The sequence below is a fragment of the Odontesthes bonariensis genome, chromosome 24 (genome assembly GCF_027942865.1).
Source record: "Odontesthes bonariensis isolate fOdoBon6 chromosome 24, fOdoBon6.hap1, whole genome shotgun sequence".
NCBI lineage: Eukaryota > Metazoa > Chordata > Actinopteri > Atheriniformes > Atherinopsidae > Odontesthes > Odontesthes bonariensis.
In genome coordinates, this window is record NC_134529.1 from 10131014 (window position 1) to 10152635 (window position 21622).

General features: G+C 39.9%; 1 protein-coding gene across 2 annotated transcripts in view; it reads left to right on the plus strand.

Moving 5' to 3' along the window:
• gphnb (gephyrin b) overlaps positions 1 to 21622 on the plus strand; it is a 107979-nt gene that overhangs the window by 83789 nt on the left and 2568 nt on the right. Inside the window, exons 11-24 of one of the 2 annotated variants that reach the window (XM_075458832.1) lie at positions 3880 to 3936; positions 7648 to 7690; positions 8830 to 8967; positions 13118 to 13210; positions 15392 to 15447; positions 16443 to 16562; positions 16719 to 16777; positions 16962 to 17115; positions 18351 to 18472; positions 18668 to 18755; positions 19478 to 19551; positions 19756 to 19823; positions 19944 to 20047; positions 21263 to 21359. In XM_075458832.1, the coding sequence (XP_075314947.1) occupies positions 3880 to 3936; positions 7648 to 7690; positions 8830 to 8967; positions 13118 to 13210; positions 15392 to 15447; positions 16443 to 16562; positions 16719 to 16777; positions 16962 to 17115; positions 18351 to 18472; positions 18668 to 18755; positions 19478 to 19551; positions 19756 to 19823; positions 19944 to 20047; positions 21263 to 21359 (1273 nt within the window). The remainder of the gene's footprint in view (positions 1 to 3879; positions 3937 to 7647; positions 7691 to 8829; positions 8968 to 13117; positions 13211 to 15391; positions 15448 to 16442; positions 16563 to 16718; positions 16778 to 16961; positions 17116 to 18350; positions 18473 to 18667; positions 18756 to 19477; positions 19552 to 19755; positions 19824 to 19943; positions 20048 to 21262; positions 21360 to 21622) is intronic. The other variant, XM_075458833.1, reaches the window with a different exon arrangement.

Consider the following 21622-nt stretch of genomic DNA (forward strand, 5'->3'; position numbering starts at 1 on the left):
GTGTCCACTGTTTTAAAGCAAGGCACGCCTTGTACAAAAATGTCCTAGCTGTGGATTGTTGGTTTTCATTTGTGCTTTTCAATGTGTGCAAGTTTGATCTGTGACTTGCTGTAGCTGTACTGAGCACCCTTAATCCCCACTTTTTTCTCTTTTTTTTATTCATTCATTTTTTTATTTAATCATACCTTTCACTCTCTCAGTAAATATGGGCTGTATATATGAGGCTGATATATTGCGGCAATGACAGATATCCACTGAAAAAGGTTTTAAAAGAGCATTGTGTAAATTACATATACATACATTTGTGAAAAAAATAGACAAATTAAAAACAGAAAGGGAGGATAAAAACAGCTTTTTTTTTTTTTTTTTAGATAAATTGTTCTGTTAGCTTCGAAAAGCATAAACGCAGTCCAGTGAACACACGCGTTTTGAAATATCTTTCACGACACTGTCCAGTCACTAATTATTAATTCAAAGCTTTTTACATGACAAACAAGAAGTGAAAGACTGCAATCACACCAACTGAGCAGGATCATGAGAGAAAGATGAGGACATTTTTTGAAATCGTGAGCAAAATTCAGATGTTTTGACCATGGATGTACTACTGAAGCTTTCATATATGCCTTACACCTCTGAAATTTTTTACATTTTCTGGAGTGGCTGCATGTGATTCCAGTAAATCTCAGATTGAGTGGATACAAAGCTATACAACAGGTAGTCCTTTGAAGAATTCACTGCAAGTGAGTGTGCGCGCTATTAAGAGTTGCTGCTTCTTACTTTATTTATTGCTTGCCTGTTTATTGCTTTCATTTCAATATTGCAAATATACGCACACACATTTAGTGTAGGTATCAACGCAGATTAGATTGCCAGTCATCTTAGACGAGTAGAGAGATTCATCCACCATCCTCAAATGTGCTGGAAACAATACACGGCTTTATCTGCAGCGTACTTTTTGCATCATGTCCCTTCTCCTTTGTGTTGTAATCAGGTGCCATTCCACAGTATTTCCAGTTGTCTTGTGCATGTGCGAACAAGCAACTAATGTAGATGATTTTTATCAGACACTCCTGCTGTGTTTGTGTGTGATACAAAGAGATGGATGCTGTGTGGGAGTCAGTCTTGCTTCCAAAATGTCCCAATGGCGAACAACAAAAGTCCCCCTGGCCAAAAGGCATAATGAGACAAGATAGCTTATGATTGTTGATAGGGCTGGTAAACATTACAGTACATTCAGGGTATGCAAGGGTAAATACCATTGTAACATTCAAAGCTTTGAGCCCAACTCCAACTACAGTATACATTTGGATTAAAGATGGAGTGTCAGAGCCCCGAGAGAGTGACAGGGCCTGTTTACATTTGGTGTTAACATGAGTCCTGGGTAATTTGATCTCAACAAGACAGTGCTAAATACGCCAGGATGGATGGAGTACACACTCAGATTCACTCAGGACACATTTGGAGGTGGTCCAAGGCGTTTTAGTCCACAATTGTTTGGCAATCTAAACAGAATGTGTCACTGGGTGTCCCTCAACTCATTTTGGGACCACTTACCAATCTGATGGGACTCCATGCAAGCAGAGAGTTAACACAAGAATGTTCTCTTGCTCTTCTGGTATCAGGAAAAAATTCTGTCAAAGTCCTAACGGTGCGTTCAGACCGGACACACCGCACCGCGTTACTCACGCGAGTTTTGCCGCGGGTGTAGTTGAATTTACTCGCCTTATTCGCGCGAGTAAACAACGAGCGAATTTTCGCTCAAGGGGCTATCCATTTCATTCTCTCATCAACCATGGCTGATATAAGTACCATCGCGTCCTTGTACCTGCTGTGGCAGTCCGAGATTCGTCGGAAACGCACACGCCGTCGTGTCTGGGTCAGTGACACCTGTAGTTGGTGTCCTGCCGAGAGATCACGGCACCGATCCTCCCGAGCAGGTCATCAAACTGGGTCCTGGTGAGCCTGAAATACCGCTGGAAGCAGCCGTCATCCAGACGCAAATCCTGGAGAAGGCGGTGAAATTCTCCGAGCTGAGTGCACCTCCGGATGATGTCACTGACCCAGACACGACTCCATTTCAGCTGCGGAGCGCCTGCCCATCTGTCTCCATGTCACTGTCGTCCAGAATCTCGACGCTGATAGGCTGTCGTGACGCGAATATTTCAGCAAAGTTGGATTTTCTGAACTCGCGCGAATTCGCGTCTTGTCATTCGTGCGGCAGTATTCGCCTTATTCGCCTCATTCGAGCCGCCTCAAAACCGTCATTCGCGCCGCCGGCTCGAATCCGCGTCTATTCGCGTCTTTGCATTGACTTTGTATGTAATGTATGTAATAATCGCGCGAAAAATTCCGGTCTGAACGCACCGTAAGAGATTGAATAAAGGCAACTGGACTTCAAGAACCTTTATTGAAGCTTTTAGGATTACCATGATGAGAATCTACATGAATAGTCTTTAAAAAGTAGCATCAAAATTCCGGCACAGCTACTGACTAATTTGAATGTCATGTTACAGCAATTTATGTTAGTATGATGGAACTAATTTGTTTGGACCCATGTCAATAAAAAATAAATAAATAAATAACATTTTTGATGAGATAATATTGATCAGTGGATTATTAGTAGGCTTTATTTCTGTGTGGCCTTAAGCTTAGTCTTGTATTTTCAATCAAAAGAGAAGAATCTCAGCTTTCCAGCTGTATGTCCAACAAGTCCTCTGACTGAGACAGTCATAAGAATAATTTGTTCATACCCGTCAATATGGTTTATAATGACATCCTGTAAAGTACCTCCCCTACAAGCGGTCATTCCAAAGTATTTAATTTAATAAGGCACAAAGCCATCATGCACAGCTAAACCCTGCACTTTCAATCATGGCCCTTTGTTTGATGTGGGATCGAGGCCAACATACATTGAAATTGAAACATTTCTATATTAAGGCAGATAAATCAGACATGTAAGGAAAAAAGTAGTCCAGGTCAGAAAAATACGAGGCACTGAATCTTAAGGCATTTGCCATAAACAATTCTTTTCTCATCGTCATTATCTTGTTGTAATTCCTTGAGGGAAAGTAGTGAGATAGGTAACTATGGTGGTCCCAAGCTGTATCAGCCAGATACTTCTCCAGTTAACAAAAGGAAAAGCCCAAAACATTGAATATTTAGCTGCGTGTCAGCTTAGTAGCATAAACCTGTGTATTTAGAGTGTTGAGCCATTTCTAATCCATGAAATGCAGGTCTTATATGAATTTGGCAAAATGATCAAAATTAACATAAGCACTTTAACTTAAGCACAGTTGGGTTTGTAATGCGTCTTGTATTCATATTAAGTCGTATTTAAAGTGAACGAGTAATATTTTGACGAGTGTAGCTAACGAGATCACATAATCTCAATTTGATTTCATCGTCCATTCAAGGGGAAAATGAACACAAAACAATATATATAACACAACAGAAGACATGCTGTACATACAGAAGACAAAAAAAAGCATTAAACACAACAGAGACAATACAAAAACTTATATTTAACAACTTTGAAAACTTAAATTAGATACAAGGGAATAATCAAAATAGTACAACATTTTCTTTTTTTTTTCTTTGAAGGAAGCCTAGTTGTCAAAGTCAAAATGCAACAAAGTGTTGTGCATCAGCCACTGAAGGACCTGCATTCGTCCACCTGAAAGCGTCATTTCCTTTTGGCTCTCTTCTTTATTCTCTCTCTCTGAGATCTCTTATTGCTACCCCTCTTAGGGTTGCTTGTCGTAGTGGATGCCCGTCTGTCTGTTTGTCCTTCCGTCTGTCTGTTTGTTTGTCTGTCTGTGGTGTTGTGGTTGCTGGGACAGATGCACTGATGCCTGTGATTCGATGCTTTATCTCCACTAGCTCCAGTGTAGGTTGGAGGGGCTTAAAGATGATCGCAGGAGGAACTTCAGCTCTCGAGTAACTATCCCGACCCCCCTCTATCCCCTCACCCCTTCCTCCCTTTCCCCTGCCCTTTCCTCACCCTCCTTAGAGGAGCGCGCAAAACAAATGCCCCGCTCTGTGCCCTCCCTCTTCCTCCTCGCTTGCCTAGCTTCCTCTCTGGCTCTCACTCACATGTCTCTCTATCTCCGTCTGCTGCCACTCGTCTGTTTCTTGTTCTAAATCTGTCTGTCGTTACCTCTTGTCACTCTTTGTCCTGCTGTTTCTCTGTTCGGTCTGTCAGGATTCTTACTCTAACCATCTCCCACACATACTTTTCTGTCTATTGTTGTTCACTTGCTCTCTTCATCTGTACTCTTCCTCCATCTGCCTGTCTGTCTCTGTTTCTGTCTCTCTGGTTAATATGCTCTGCTTTCAGTAGCTCTGTCTGGTGTGCTGGATGTCTGTTAAATAGATGCCACCTAGGCCTCTCTAATGGTTTTTATTGTTTTTGTTATTTTCTTCTTGTTTTACCTCCTCTCTGCTATGTCTCAGCTCTGTAGTTTAGTGGAGTCTGTCTAGTACGTGCTTCCTGTTTTTGTTTCTTTCTTTCTTTCCGGGCTGTGGGACCATGTCATACTTATTCTCACACTTCCTGTCTATCAAGTCTCCTTTCCTATGTCTGCTTAACATCCCATCCACCCAGACCCACCACCCATTATCCACTCTCTTACCTTGGCTGTTTAGTGTCCAGTGGTGTTAGAGTTTTAGCCTAGGTCACGTGGGAGGGGAGGAGAGAGAAAGAGGTGGGTGGGTGAGTAGAGAGACCTCCACCTTCACCATGGGTGTTTTGGTTCTCCATACACCACACACCAACTACAACTTGTGTAAGTACAGGTCACAGACACAACTGAGATGGAAGGGAGGATTTAAAGAGCCCAGAGGGAGTAAAGGACAGATGGAGCAGACAGATAATGACTGTAAACAAGGCAATGACTTGTTTGAATTGACACATCTATTATGAGAGTAGATGGACAGACAAGTAATCAGATCTATCTTGACAAAATGACATATTTTTCACTGGGCCTGCAGTTCTGTAAGTGTATAAATTGTAGCCATACACTAATTCTGTGCCAAACTTATAGCCTAACAAACTACATCCTGTGATTCCCCTTCCCCTATTTATTATTTCCAGTGACTGAGCTTCCCAAAAACATAGCAAAACATCTTCTTTATAAGGAGACATCCCACATCAATGTTTTGCTTGTTTAACATGGATTCCATTACTGTATAACAGTGTGAGGAAGTGGGGAGATGGACCACTTGTGCATCCATGAATCTGTAGATGTACTTGCTGCATAGCACTTTTTTTCTCCCTTTCATTTGCTGCTAATCTTCTACATTGTACTTGATTATGTGCATAGTTAGATTTAATTGGAAAGCTTTCTCTGTAAAATGTGATTTGATGTGTTTGAAACAGAATGAAATTACTCTTCCTCCAATATGTTCAAAATTGTGTCTAGAACTGTGTCCAAATTCCAAATTATTTAACCTGAGCTGTAAATAAACATGTGCTTTGTTCAAACTATGTATGGAATGCATAGAGGGGAGCTGTCGAGACACGTGTCTCATAACCTCATGGCCAACGCTCTTTGATGTTGCCCCTTAGAAGTATAAAATTAAATAAATAACTTGATAGGTTAAAGACTAAATTCACATTAGTACATTTGTCGGGTGTTGCCGGGCTAAGTGAACAATGCTGTCCCACCAAACTTTGCACAAAAAAATGGAGACGGTGCTCACAAATGTAAATACAAATATAAATTTGTAGTAAAACAGCATCTTGGCAAACAAAAGTTGCTTTTGTCTCAGTGCTGGTGTTATCTCAGTGTGATTGGTTGATAATTGTTATGCCGATAATTGTATGCCTTGTAGTGAAAATCATAAACCTACCCTGATTTGTCACGTGGAACCAGTTTGAGGTGTTTTGTGATCTTTTTATGTCATTATAAAAGGACTGATAGAGGAAAGCTAAAAGCAAAGATGAATAGACACGGGAAACATCCCAGGGCACTGTAAATAGAGAGAAACTCGATAATTCCTTTTGCCCAAGCACTTTGCAGCAATGCAGAAAAAAAAAAACCCTGAAGAAGTTCCAGTGCTCGGGATTTTTAAAAAAAAACATATTATGCTCATTTACTGGTTCATAATCTTACTTTGGGCATATACTAAAATAGTGTTACTGTATATGCTATAATCTTCAAAGAACTTTTTTTTTCTGAGGCACATTGCTGCACTACCTCTTAACTTCTGTTTGAAATCCTTTGTTTCAGCTCCTGTCTCTTTATGGCCCCCTTGTCAAAAATATTCAAACAGTGCATAGAGTATTCTTTGTTTATAATGTGTCCGGTATTATTCAAATGTAAATTTGAAAAAAATAAAGCCTGGACTCCCTTTGGTGTGGACTTCGGGCTTTGCATACCGTTTACATGCACTGAAAGCTGTACTACACATTAAAGGAAAGAAGTAAAAAATAACAAAAAAAAACACAGTATACATAATAAGAGCTGCTGAATCTATTGTCAGATATGTGATATGATATGTAACAATGTAGAATTACCTGAAAATAGGATTTGTTGCATTTTTGCCTTTAAATGTCACAGAAAGTGTGGGTCCTCTGCTATGTTGCATTCCCTCCTTTCTAGAGTGTACTAGAAAGCAAAATCCAATACTGGCTTTAGGAGGGCCGTTTTTATTACTTCATTGGCAGCCACTGTAGCTTTTCCCATGTGCTTCAAAGGTGAGAGTTCAGAGGTGGGTACTTAGTTGGTTGCAATCTCCAAATTAGCCATCAAATGTCAATAAATCCTACAAATGGTAACTTTGAGCAGAAGAATCCTCTTGCCGAACGAGACTTGGCCAGGATCCAAAAAATGTGCTCTTAACAGCATGTCTTGTAAACTAATGCAAAAAGTAGGTGCACAGTTTGTTCTGTGGAATTTGGATACAGCATTTAATGGCAGCGTTCAACTACATCTACCGCTAAGTTTTACCTAAGGAAATGAGTTTATGGGAAATGTGATCGTAAATATACAGGTGTGGTCCATTTAATTGGCAAACACATTTGTTACAAACACAACAGCGATTTGTGTGTATTTGTGCATTATTCCATTGCCTTGTTTTTGGGAAACTCAGCTTAGTTTCAACCTACTCTGCTCTCCTCCCCACCTTGCCATAGATTACAAGAAGCTACCACACAGAATCAGCGATTTCCAGAAAATTCTTACTATGCTGCACCACATCTGAACAGCCACTATCTATACTCAACACCACATTTCAACTACATTTGATGTTACACCGTAGTGCAGTTAATGCATCTGTTATGACCTTGTGATACAATATTGTCACTCTGTATGTTGTTGCCTTTGTCCATATAGTCTTTTAAGCACTTTCATGTTATGATAGTGTGACATAACGGTGCATTTCTCACCTGTGATGTAATGATGTACTGTAGAGTAGGTGATCATCATGTAAAGCAGGAGATGTAGCCATCTCCTAACTGCAGGACAAAGTGCACAGTGTAGTGTGACACAGCTCTTGCCAGTGCTTCTAACTGTTGTATAAACTGCTCATCATCTCCACCATCTCAAAAGAGCAGCTCAGTTTATCTTAAATTACCACTACGTCTGCTTTCTTTTCCTCTCCTTTTGCCCTGTGTCTGCCTCTCCCAATCACTCTCTCCATCTCCAGGTGCAGTCACGATGCAGCAGCAAAGAAAATATCCTAAGATCGAGTAAGTGCTAACTTTCCTCTTCTCTGTGTGCCAAGTCTGTGTGCCACAGAGTCTGCTCCCAAACACATGAATAGATTTTAAATGTACATTTGATGTGACAATGTGAGCTTGATTTATGTGTTTGCCTGTGTGTGGCTGCTGTGTTATGTTTGGATGTCTGTGTGTGTACTTGATATTTTGCCAGAGATTGTTAAGCCTTATGTTAAGCATCAGAATATGCTGTGGAAGCATAAGTGTATGTTTAAAGGAAGGAAATTGGGTCAAGTGAAATCAAAGCATGGCGCCTATTCTTTGCTGTGAGGCAGAAGGAGAGGGAAAAGGAGGCAGAAAGAGATAAAGACAGAAGGAAAGAAAGCAGATTACACATTAGTTACACCTTGCTTTATTCCTTTCACCTCTGGAATTATTAGAGAGGTATTATTAGACCAACACAGCTGCAATCAAGCACCTCCCTCATCCAGCTGCGTTCCAAAAACCAACAGGACTGTGTGTCTTGCCAGTCCCTTTTCATGGCATTCAAAATGTGTTCTTGCACATATATACCTGCATGCAAATATAATAAATCCTTTTAATCCAGTCGTCCTATATTAGTGTGATAACGTGTGTGTTTATTTATAGCACCGTTAATTTCCATCTGTGCATTCCATGCGCAACTGATATGGAATGCGACTTTTGCCGCCATAGCTGTTAATCCACCATGTACAGATCGGTTTAAAATAGTTTTCTGTTGGACAAAATGCTAAAGGAAAAAAAAATCCGGTTTTAGTCTCTGGAGATGTTTGAGAGATGCAGCTCCTTGCATTTGGAGCCACATTGATTCCTCCTATCATGAGACTGAATCCCAGCAGAGTTCTGTTTCTGCTGCATCCCCCTCTTTCAGTTCCCCCTCAGGTTTCAAAGTGTCTAAATAGAGAATTATAATGCTAAACAATGATTGAACTGACCTGAAAGACAACCGCTGGTTTGTATGTTTGTATCCAAGTTTTATCATATATTTGACACAGGGAGCAATTACACACATATCAGAGGTCTACCTTAAATATACTAGATTCACTTAATGTGTGTTTAGAATATCCTTTGATTTTTGTGGCACCCATTTCATGCTGGTGTACTGTATGTAAAGTCACTCATCTTCACAGGTCACAGTGCAGTGGACATCACCAAGGTGGCCCGGAGGCACCGCATGTCCCCTTTCCCCTTAACCTCCATGGACAAGGCCTTCATCACTGTGCTGGAGATGACTGCCGTCCTAGGCACCGAGATCATCAACTACAGAGGTGAGGAGGTCCCATTTAAGTTTTCAAACTACCACAGAAATCTCCAGTTCACCTTCACAATATGTTTGCTGACATCAGCTCCTAAGGATGCTGGGATATTGAGGTACAGTATTACACCTTCCAGATCAGTGTTGCAGCATGTGCTGACAACAACTGGACACCTCACTGAATCAGCAGTCTTTGCCCGCAGGCACGATGTCAATCACACAGAAACAAATTATCTTGACTGCAAGGGCACATACATAACAAACAAACTTCTCCTAAATATAGCTACGAGCAGCAATGAGGGGGCCAAACAGTTCAGCAGGACTCAGTCGTCATGGCAACTTGATCTGATCATGTTAAAAGCATGGCCGGAAGCAACGGCAAGGAGAGCACTGCATATTTCTGCATATTGCAGTTGCCCTTTGTTTTTAAATGACGCAGCGTTTTATGGACAACCTGGAGCGGCCTATAAAGTCCATCTTGGCACCAATGCATGAAACATGAAATCTTCAGTGCTGATTTAGTTAGCTGTTAGTTGTTCTTCTCTCTCCTGTTCATGACAAGTCAAAATGTCAAGGCATACATTGTTACAGTTTATTCAATAGTGCCAAATATATCTAGGCTAATTTAAGAATATTTTACTGTTATATAATGTTGCCATTGACTTTAATAGCACAACATCCATTTCTCAGTATGTGTATGTTTGTGAGCCACTACACTCACATTTTATGTACTCAAATATGTTCTTGACAAACCAGTTTTACAATAGAATAGAGAGTATACTTAGAATATATAGATTATATTTTCATATTATATTTTGGCAAAAGATAAGCAGATCCCACAGTTTGTTCACTCAAGCCATTTGTTCTTTTAGATAAAATGTCACGTGTTTAGTGTGATGCCAGATCATTTCAGGTTTTCTTAATACATTTAAGGGAGTTTAGAGGGAGCTCTCTTTGCCACATCTTTGGTTTATTAATCATCCCTGTTGATATGCAAGTGAATGCAGCTTTGTTTTTCGGCCATTAGATTGCTTATTGTGCTACCTTGAGACAGAATATAGAATAGAAGCAGATCTGGGGAACCGTATTCTCAGAATCGCCACAAGTAACAAGTATCCTCACTATTATAGAATAGTGATGAGAATACTAGAAAGCTCTGTCAACAATGAAGTGACTGATTTAATAATAGGTCCTCAAATTCAAAATCAAAACATGTCTATGAATCTGAGCAAGTGGCCATGACTTGTGGAGGCCCCCAGGGGTCAATTCTTGGACCTCTTCTGTTTAACTTGTATATGCTCCCTTTGGGTCAGATATTGCAGAACTTTAACATCAATTATCACAGTTATGCAGACGATACACAACTTTGTGTCTCTGTCACTAGACAACTGCAGCCCAACAGACGTACTGTGTCAGTGTCTGGAGAAAATAAACACCTGGATGAGAGAGAATTTTCTACAATTAAATGAAGACAAAACTGAGATCATTCTGTTTGGTAGCAAAGAGAAGAGGGTGAGCGTTGGTAAATATCTTGAGACTCGGGACCTTACAATCACTGACCAAGTTCGTAACCTCGGAGTGTTGACAGACTCAGATCTGACTTTCAGCAGCCACATCAAAGCTGTCACCAAGGCAGCTTTTTACCATCTCAGAAACATCAACAGAATTAAAGGTTTCCTCTCCCAAAAAGACCAGGAGAAACTCATCCATGCATTCATCTCCAGTAGACTCGATTACTGTAATGCTCTTTTAACTGGACTTCCCAAAAAGAGCATTAAACATCTGCAGCTCATCCAGAACGCTGCTGCTGGAGTTTTAACCCAGACTAAGAGATCTGAACACATCACACCAGTTTTCAAATCTTTACTCTGGCTTCCAGTCAGTCACAGAATAGATTTTAAAAGCCTGCTGATGGTTTACAAATCCCAGAACGGTTTAGGCCCAAAATACATCTGTGATATGTTCAGAGAATATAAAGCCAGCAGAGCTCTTAGATCCAAGGACTCAGGTCAGCTGGTCCAGTCCAGAGTCCAGACTAAACATGGAGAAGCAGCATTTAGCTGTTATGCTGCAAACAAGTGGAACAAACTGCCAGTGGAGATTAAACTTTCACCAAATGTAGACATTTTTAAATCCAGGTTAAAAACATTTCTGTTCTCATGTGTCTATGCATGAAATCTGCACGGTATCTTTTAATTTCTCTAGACTGTTGCTTGTTTTGAATAATTTTAATTTCATTTTAATTATATAATTTCTTTCTCTTTGTATTATTTTATGTATTTTAATGCTTCTTTCACTCCCCGCTGCAATACTTTTATTTTATGTAAAGCACTTTGAATTGTTTTGTACATAAAATGTGCTATACAAATAGAATTGACTTGACTTGACCTGACTTGACTTGACAATGAGATAAACACTGCCTTTGACACAAAATTTTGACTGGAACTGTTTAATTATATACAGTAGATTTCTTTATTCATGTGTTTAGCTGATATTTGCCATTACATAAAGGCTTAAGGCAGCCAGTAATGTAACTTTAGTGGTGGGAACATTGTAAAGTTATGTTCAGTCTGATTTGCTGCCTACTAGTGGTAAAAAACGGAAAATAGAATAACAACAACAAAGCAATTTTTATTCATATCCATTTCTAGTTTCTGATATGATAATGTAAGCATGTTGCTAATTAGATTTTGGTTTTCTACTTGTTTATTCACATTTGGATTTCGTGAAATTAAGATACTGGCATGAGTTAATTGTATTCAACGTTTGCATTTCTAAACACACATGCACAGATCCAAACTTGCACAGAAAAAGAGGTTTAGTACCTGAACATCTTGTCAGCCTCCTGGCAAAGCGACCAAAGTGTAGTTGACCGTGACGCAGAATCAAGCTGAGCGCCGGAGGGTGAACCACTCACGCATCTCTGAAAAAAAAAAAAAAAAAAAAGCAGTGGGCGATGAGTACCAGGGGGCAGTAGTGGCCAACAGCACACATGACCCCGTGATCAATGATGGGAGAAGAGGTCGCTTTCTTTCTTGCAGGTGTAAAGTGATGTTTCATGTTCTTGAAGAGGGGATTCAGCTGCAGGATTTGCATGTGCACTGCTGAGTGGAGGACAGTGGGGTAAGGAGGAGAGGAAGGGTGGGCACTGGAGAGATTAAATATTTAGACAGAAAACAGCTAGAGCAGCTCCCCTGCTGGATTCAGAGCAGTCTCTGTGTGTGTGAGTCGCATACTGTTTGTTGGGTTTGCATATTGTTAGTATCTGCTCTCTTTTTAGTATCATACCATAATACTACATACATTCTTGAACAACAATATTGCCTAACTCTTTTTTTTTCTAGATTTTTTTTTGTGTTTGAATACTTAAACAATTATAAATAATTCTTGACAGGTTAATAATTCATTTTATTAGCTAAGTAGTTAAAACAGTTTAAAGGAATACAGATATTTGCTTCCTTCTTTTCTCAAAATTCAAATTATTCTTTTAATTCCCATTCACTTATCTGAATGATTGGTTGCTCTCTGCTTTTAACCCTTTAAAAAAACAGGACATACTATAAAAGATGAAAATCATCTCTGTCCTATTCTGATTCACAACTCCGTCTCTACATGTGTTCTAAACAGCATGCTGTTTAAATGGTAGCATGGAAGAAGAAAAATACATCTCAAATGAGGTGCTGTTGACTTAAAAAAAAACTGTCATTTCTGAACATGAGCATGGGTGTCTTCTTATGTGATTGTGTGGGTGAATGTGTGGACATGTATATTTTTCCCCCTGTACCCACTCTTCCTCTGAGTTTTTCTGTTTTTTTTGTTTTCTTCACTCTTTCTGAGCTGTTGTTTCATCAGAAAGTCAGGCTAGTGGAAGCAGTTACAAAATCTTCTTAAAAGGCTGTTAATGAAAATGAAAAAGGTGATGAGTCTGGAAGTGCTGGTCAGGTGGTGAATTGGATAAAGCAGATCAATCCTGATGTGTGGTGTCACATTATATCTCTCTTTTAAAGACACACACCTCAACCGCACGTCTCTCTGTATCTTCATCCGAATCAGGCGCACCATCTCACCCTCTCTGCATTTGCCTCTCTCAAGCTGTCACTTTCCCCCCCACCAAGACCTGCGCAGCTCCTCTTCCTCTCAACCATGTTCTTCTTCTCCCGCAGATGGGATGGGTCGAGTCCTGGCCCAGGACGTTTATGCCAAAGACAACCTGCCACCCTTCCCTGCTTCAGTCAAGGATGGATATGCTGTGAGAGGTAAGTACCAAGTGTCTATCAGATGTAAAGTGTACAAGTTGACAAATTTCAATATCTAAAATCTGGGGCAGGCAGACGTTTAGACTATTCCTAAAGGATATAGTATTTATTGTGCTAAAGAGTCTGAGAAGGCCGCTACAGGTGAGCAACATCCAGGACTGTCCAATTTTACGCCGTTGGTCATTTTTACAGGAGAAAATGTTGTATCAAATCCCTTTTTGGTCTCTTAATCATGTCTTTAGAAACACTTATGTAACAGTACCAGCTCTGAACTGAATTGGAAGGAGACATGTGAATAATTCCATCCGCTCTCCCCTCTCTTAGCACAGAAGATTACTGTAAAAAGGTTGTTGCTCTGTATAAGAGTGACCTCCTGGACCCCACGAAGCCTCTGACTGAAGACACTGTTGATCACTGTGCAGTGTAGATATTGTGCAGTGTTGACCATTATGTTTCACAACTTCTGCAACATTCTTCTTTTCCCAATCAGCTTCAAGTGCTTCTGAGGAGTCCCCAACACAGAGCCAACCTTTTTTATATCAGTTTGTCTACTAATTTTGAGTAAATGGCACTGATGCTGCCGCCGCAACAGATAGCTGTCAGGCAGATTGTACTTTTCATAGCACACTTATAGAAGATAATCATTGTGCTGCAAACATTGACTAACCAAAGCTTCTATAAGAAGTAGACTCGGCTCTCTCCCTTTATGTAGGCAGCCTCAGTGTTGCATTTCCAGTCTAGCCTGATGTCCAGGTAAACATCCAGATATTTGTAGCTTACAACATCTCTTCTCACAGGATAGAAATTGTTTTTGGCTTATTTGTGGCCATCTTAAAATCCACAATCATGTCCTTTGTATATATTTCCCTTTGTGTTAAATTCAATATTTTTTTATTTCATTTCACTTTTATTCATTTGACTAGTTCACATTCAAGATGAGGTAACTGTTTGCACATCATGTCACAAAATGATTGACCCTGTACTCAGCCTCTTGTCCACCACTGAAACACCTTACAACTGAAGTGTGGGCCGAGTATTTCAGCAGATAGCAAGAATCTGTGGAGGTCCTGTTCTGCTGACCGCCTTCTCGGACTCACAACCCTTCAGTCTCAAACTGTGGTCTTTCTGTGAAGTAGCCAATAATCTAAGTGATGGTGAGGGCATCTGCCTGTGTTCTCTGAAGCTCCATACATAAGAGTGAAGGCTGTGTTACCCGTGTGCACCTGTCTTCAGAGACTCTGGTGAGCTTTTATGAGGATGCATTTGCAGGCAACTGATGAACCTAAAGAATAGAGCTGATGTGTCTGCCTTCGTGATCAAGTGACCTGGTTGCCCCAGTAGTTACAGACAGATCACAAGAACAGGGAAGGACACCCCCAGGAATAGTGTACTAAGGGTGACTTCTCCCAGGGTGAACTGTTTGACGAATAAACTTTGTAGTGTTGGAAATGACCTACCAAGTGGACTTCTCTGGAAAGCGATAGATATCAAACTGCTCAAAGTTTCCTATTGTTTGGGGATTTACATTCTTACGACTGTGACAACTTTTTTTTAGGTAAGATATAGGTAACATTCTCCCTGTTGGTAATTGAATGACTGAGACTCTTGGAAAAAACAGAGAAGCCTTGTTAACCTGGAGATCAAGTTCAAGCAGCTCAGAAAACTGCTCCATGTAGCATCTGTTGCTGCTTCTTGCTAATGGAGTTGAAGGACAAGAACACCTAAGGTCTCTCTGGACTTTATGCATCTAGGCATCTAGGGTAGGGTATAGGGTAGGGCTTTATCTTGTGATAAGCATCTTTCTTGATTCTGTTTCTTTCTTTCTTCATTATAAAGTAGAACAATAAAAGTGTTTCTTATTTTTCCATTTTCTCATTTCCTCAAAACAGATATTTGGCTGTGGCAATATTGATAGATTCGGTCTGTGTACGCGTTTTGAATTCTTACATGAGAAGCTCTTACTCTAAGATTTATTATATTTAAGATCTGGATTGAAAATACTTTGTATCAGTTTGTTAGATGTTTAATACAACAACACATATAAAAGGTTCCTCCGCTCTTCATATTATTGCTCATAACCCACAAAAGTAAAAAGATCAATTTCAAAAACTCCTCGACATTCACCCAAGTTTTCAGCTGCACATGTTATATCCTGTTAAATCTATCTTCTTCTTTTTTTAGCGGCTGATGGCCCAGGTGACCGCTTTATCATTGGAGAGTCTCAAGCTGGAGAGCAGGTTGGTGTCCATAGGCTTTCTTTTTCTCTCTCATACAAACACACACAAACCTGGAGTCACTATTACACAAATGTCTGCACGGCCTGCTTGTGGAAATGAAGTATTTTACGTTTGTTCTTCCATTCTTGCTGTGATCAGCTGTAATTTAACACCACTTCCCCCAGCAGGTGATGAAGAGCCCTTCACACAAAGCAGGACCAAAATCTCAATGCATTAGACTTCTGAGGCAAGACTAAGCTTCAGAGATATATTTAATGCCTTACTGTTTCATTTTGACAGGTTCAGCACACATGCAAGCATGCATTTTGTACATTTCCTTTTCTTTATATTCTGATCCACATCTGTGATTTTTTTTTTTTCAAGTGGTTTTTCCTATACGTTTTGACTTGATTGTTTTTTTCTTTATCATTTTAACCAAAGTTGTTTTCAGTTTGATGAGATGCTTTGTAAGATCTTAGGTATCCTCATAAAGGCCTCATTAATCCAACTGGCCTAACTAGCCTGAGTCTGTGTGCTCACACTGAACAAGGTCTCTATGTTGGCCAAAGATTCAGGTTACACCACATGGTCTGTTATCAGTGAGAATGTCGCTAATTGTGCCAGTTCTTTGTAGAAACGAGCCAAAATCCAGTACACCCAGAACATAAACTAATCTGGCAGCCATTACTGAACAGGAGCTGGCTCACCAGTGGCGACTCAATGACGGAACACAACCGAGTTTGCTGACACTGCCAGCACTCAGCCTCATTCACCAGGCTACTTCCACTTCACTTATTTGCTCTCTTCTTGCATTTCATTATTCATTGTGAAGAATAGACCTCTATAAGATTACTTGCCCTGCTGTTAGTATATCCGACTGTGACTGAAAATAAGGTCAGAACGTGAAGCTGCCCCACAAAAATCAAACCATTCTAGGAAGAGAATGTTGTGCCCTGATTTATTTGCATTTGTAATTTCCCTCCTTAATTGCTTTTGTCCCTTCTGTTCATGTGAAGCCCACCCACACAGTGATGCCTGGTCAGGTGATGAGGGTGACGACGGGTGCACCCATACCATGCGGGGCAGACGCTGTAGTCCAGGTGGAAGATACCGAGCTCCTCCGCGAGTCAGAAGACGTAAGCGTGGTATTTCACCCAGAACCCAAACAGCAGTAAAACTTGTTACATGATCACTAAAAACTATTGTAGTTCATTGCAGAAATGGACAGATTACAGAAATCTTCATGGCTTACTTTTCACTGGAATCAATCTGACAACTGTTCCATGTTTTAGGGCACAGAGGAGCTGGAGGTGCGAATTCTAGTACAAGCTCGTCCGGGACAGGACATAAGGTTGGTTTATTACTGCGTGCTTTGCTGTCATTTCACAAAATCAAAACTATAGTTATGAAATACTGCAATATGGTTGATAATGTACCCATTTATTTGTTTGTTTTCCTATCTTTTTTAGTGTCCATCCACCCACGCATTTTGGGTCTCTGCAGGTTTTAAATTCCCTGTGCTTATCCCTCCACAGGCCTATCGGTCATGATATCAAACGTGGGGAGTGTGTGCTGGCAAAAGGAACTCATATGGGCCCGTCTGAAATTGGCCTCCTTGCTACTGTTGGAGTCACAGAGGTAGAAGTCCAGAAATTCCCCGTGGTGGCCGTCATGTCCACAGGAAATGAGGTAGAATTTTAAAAAGTTTGTCTTCTAATTAAGACAAATATGCCCCTCAAGTGCTCCATTTTTCAATTCACCCAACAGGCTCAGCTTCATTCAAGCTGCACCATTTTTCCTGACAGAATACCTTGTTCGTATTTATGCATAATCACTGTGATTGCTCTGGCTATAGACACGAGAACAACTTTGAGAGGTGAATGTGCGTTCAACTATTTCATAATGTGTTCTGAGTAGTGGAAAATGTGTTTGTCTGTGACCTGGTGTTTCCTTTTAAGCAGTGGAATCACATCTGTGCATTTCCCCTTTGACTGTTAAATTTCATGGGGTGTAACCCGATTCAAGGTTTAAAAAAAAAAAAAAAAAAAAAAAGTTGTTAAAGTTCATTTATGACCTTCATCTGCTCTCTGGTTAGACTATGTGATGACATAGTGGATGAAATTGAGCTCAGCTTTCATCTAATTCTTAAGCAAACTGCACAAGATTATTCTTTTAGATGTACACTCTATATCTTGAGTATCATATTGAATATCATTGCTGTCATCACCCTGAGATGTAGAAAACAGAAAAACCTGATCAGAGCTGTTTCTAATAATGGTAATTGTACTTTACGTTTGCGAGAAAACTCATTATGAACATGCAGAATGGGGATTCCTTCACCAAATCCAATGTCCCCTCTGTGTCCCCACAGTGGTAATTAGCATTAGTGCATGTTGTAGGGTAATTGCGGGGATTTATTAAATATAACTAACGCACATTGCATCATACTGATGTTATTCATGTATCAGCAAGGCCAGAAGGTAACTGAAACGGTAGTGTTCATCAATTTCTTTGGCCAGTAGAGCTACAAGTACAGTAATGATGATCATTATTGATAAATGTTGTTACACGGTATTTTCTTTTTCTGTCCATAGAATGTGACAAATTGGGGAAAAAGTCCCATAACTCCTTATGTATTTTTCACATATCATTAATCAGTGTTTGAGTTATTTATTTATTTCTTAACCAAATCTTTTTTTGGGGGGGGGGGGCGCAGACAGCAGTTTAAACTCAGTAGCCTACTTATGTGATTGTGGAAAAAAGGACTTTTGCCGGAAAAGACTAATAACTTCTTGCCTTCCTGATGAACAGTTATTTCTCTAATCACGAAACTTTGTCACTGCTGCTCAAGGAGACTTCACTTAAAAAACTTCTGTTGAATTAATGAGTGTCTGTAACATTTAATTTCTCCTCTGTTGTGGCAGCTGCTGAATCCAGAGGACGACCTCCATCCTGGAAAGATCAGGGACAGCAATCGCTCTACCCTCCTGGCTACCATACAGGAACATGGCTACCCCACTATCAATTTGGGCATCGTGGGAGACAAGTACGCCTTCAGATCTAATCTCTTTCAGAACTCCCCTATGTTACAGATACTTTTCACATCCATACCATATCTGTCATAATCTTACTACAGTTGCTCTTGTCCAAAGTTGGCTCTCTATTTTCCTCATTCCTACATTATTTCCTCTCGGGTGAGTTGGTAGTTAGCGCAAATGTGTGTTTTTTCCCTGCCTTGCAGCCCCGATGACCTTCTCAATGCTCTGAATGAAGGCATCAGCCGTGCTGATGTCATCATCACCTCAGGAGGAGTGTCCATGGGAGAGAAGGTACAGTGGAAAAAGGGGGAAAAAACATTGTGTTTCACTGACACCTGGTGGCAGGCAGGAGGATGGTGGAATTCACTGGAAATGTCAGTTACCTTTTATGTGTTGTTGGACGAAATTTATTTTTGGAAAAGCAAACTAAAATACTTTATCAGTAAAATGAGAGTCTCATCTTTTATGACAATCACTTTTATCTGTATTGGGTCCTGATGTCAGTATTCTGTTTTTAGCACAGCGACCTCGTGCGCACAGTCTAACTTGCATTAAAACATTTATTTGTGACATCTCTGTTCCAGACCTTCATCAGTCAAACAATTTTTGATGTTTAAAAAAAAGAACATTTTTAAGTGTATAACTATTCACTTTCCCAGAAGCTTATTCTTGGATGCATTTAAGATAGATAGTTTTGTGCTAAAGAGAGTCTCTTGGATTTCAAATTATGCAGATTGCAACATTGAGAATTATGTGTTGCTTTGAATGTTGTGACATTAGGAGAATGGCATATGTTATAAAGTTACACTTAGAGCCACCTCATAATTATAATAACTTTTGAACACGCAAATTAATGTTTTCTTCGCATGTTAGACTGTGTGTGTTAGTTCATTCTACTGTTTTGCATTCATTCATCCTCCAGTACACCTGTTTCAAGCAGTAGATGTGCAAAGTACCCTCTTTGTTTTTGAGTTTTCTGCTCATAACTTTCTCTCTTTCTAATGCCTTTTTAGGACTACCTTAAGCAGGTGCTGGATATTGATCTTCATGCTCAGATCCATTTTGGTCGTGTTTTCATGAAACCAGGGTATGTAAAAGGAAACTGCTTTATTCATTCATCTTTTACAACACGTTTATGGAGTGCTTCACAGATAGAATGTGAAAATGATATACAGTAGATGAGAGGGAGTGGTGTAGTCACTTATTGTATATATGTAAACATTACTGCACATCAATGTAAATGTTGTAGTCAACCTATGTCTGTCTTTTTTTCTTTTACTTTGGTCCTCAGTCTACCAACAACATTTGCCACCTTGGACATGGACGGTGCTCGCAAACTAATCTTTGCCCTCCCAGGTAGTGTGTGAAGTTGAGAGAAAGAGTGATTCAGCCTGCTGCTTGCTTTGACACGTTACTCAGATATTTTTCTTTCTGCTCTCTCCTGTCGTGGTCCTCTCTCTGTCCATCCCTCTGTCCTAGGAAACCCCGTGTCCGCTGTTGTCACCTGTAATCTTTTTGTAATCCCTGCCTTGAGGAAAATGCAGGGCATTTTGGACCCCAGGCCCACCATCATCAAAGCGAGGGTAGGACGCACAGGGCAACATTTCCTTCGAAAAGTTTTTCTCCTGTTTTATGATCACATTTGAATTGTAGATGCGAGAAAGTGCAACAAAAAATAAAAGTAAAATATTATATTAGTGTTTATATTAAACCTCCAGGGTGCTTCACTGCAGTTAATTTTATCTTAACTTATGATTTAATAATATTTTCATCATCCGCTTGATACATATTTATGACTAGTGTTTTGTTGTGATTTGGCTGATGCATCATGGCTCTCACTGACCCAAACGCCTGCTCCACAGTCATCAATATTCATAACTGTGGAGTGGAAAAAATCATAAGAATATCGTGCACCCTGGTCAGATGCAGTTTATGTCTCCAGCTAGCATTATTAAGTAAAGGATCTGGTCCCCTGTCATTATGGGGGCCGTCCAGAGTGCGATACTACATCACTTGCTGTTAAAAAGCAGTTGGAAATCAACTTGAATGTATTAGTGCCACTTAGTGGAGAGACTGATGGTGTGAAAGCGTTGATGTAGCCAGACAATTTCCCTAAGCCAATGGCATCAGACCCAGGTCAAACAGACTTTGGATAAAACTTTTACCTTTGCAAGCAACCTTGAAATAGTTTTTCTCTTATTCTTGTTTGCAGTGTTAGAAAATACATCATGTTTTGGAATGCATTTAGCATCATTTAGGTTTGAAAGTCGCCTTTTTCCAAATTCTATTTTATTTTAGTGAATGTCCAGATCTGGGATGTCTGCCATTTGAAGATAGTCTTCTTTGTTTGAGCCAGAAGAATTGGAAATTAAGAGAATTTTACAATCCAGCTCCTGATTTAGGCAGGAAATCAATCCTTGCTGCATGAAAGTGAATACTTTAAAAAGTAGTTGTAGATAGAATAACTTTGGTGAGGTAAACTTGTTTCAGAATGTGGCTTTCATCAGGGTCTCTAGCAAAGTTAGTTAAAGTCTGAATTCGAGCAAGAATCCTAATTTTACTTTATTTTCAGGCCCAGAACAGCAGGATTAGTATATCAGAAATTTGAGTAAGCGCCAGAGGGATTCCATTATCTCAAAGTCACTCAGTAGTAGTAACAAAAGATTTCTTAAAGGAAGAAATCTCATCAATGCTAAGTGTAAAACTGTTTTTTTTTTTTGTTTTTTTCAAATCCAGGTAGATACCTGAACTGAAAAGAAACAAATATGTGTTGACTTTAGTTGTATGTTTGCTTGTAGTTGTCTTGTGATGTGAAGTTGGACCCGCGCCCTGAATACCACCGCTGCATTTTGACATGGCATCACCAGGAGCCTCTGCCGTGGGCACAGAGCACAGGTACAAAACGACACACCAGTAAAAACAGACAGTTGAATCATTCCGTCAGGGAAAATTTCAGATTTCATACCACTTTACTTTGTATGGTATTTGGTATGATTCTCAGATAAGGAGGAACATTCTGGTTGTTTGACTTCCAAATCCTCAAGTCACATGCACATTATAAAAGCAACTTCTCATTCTTTTAAATAAAGTGTCAAATACTGTGACATATTCATGCAATATAGCCCAGTTTTCTACATCAGTATTGCTGCTTTTAAGTT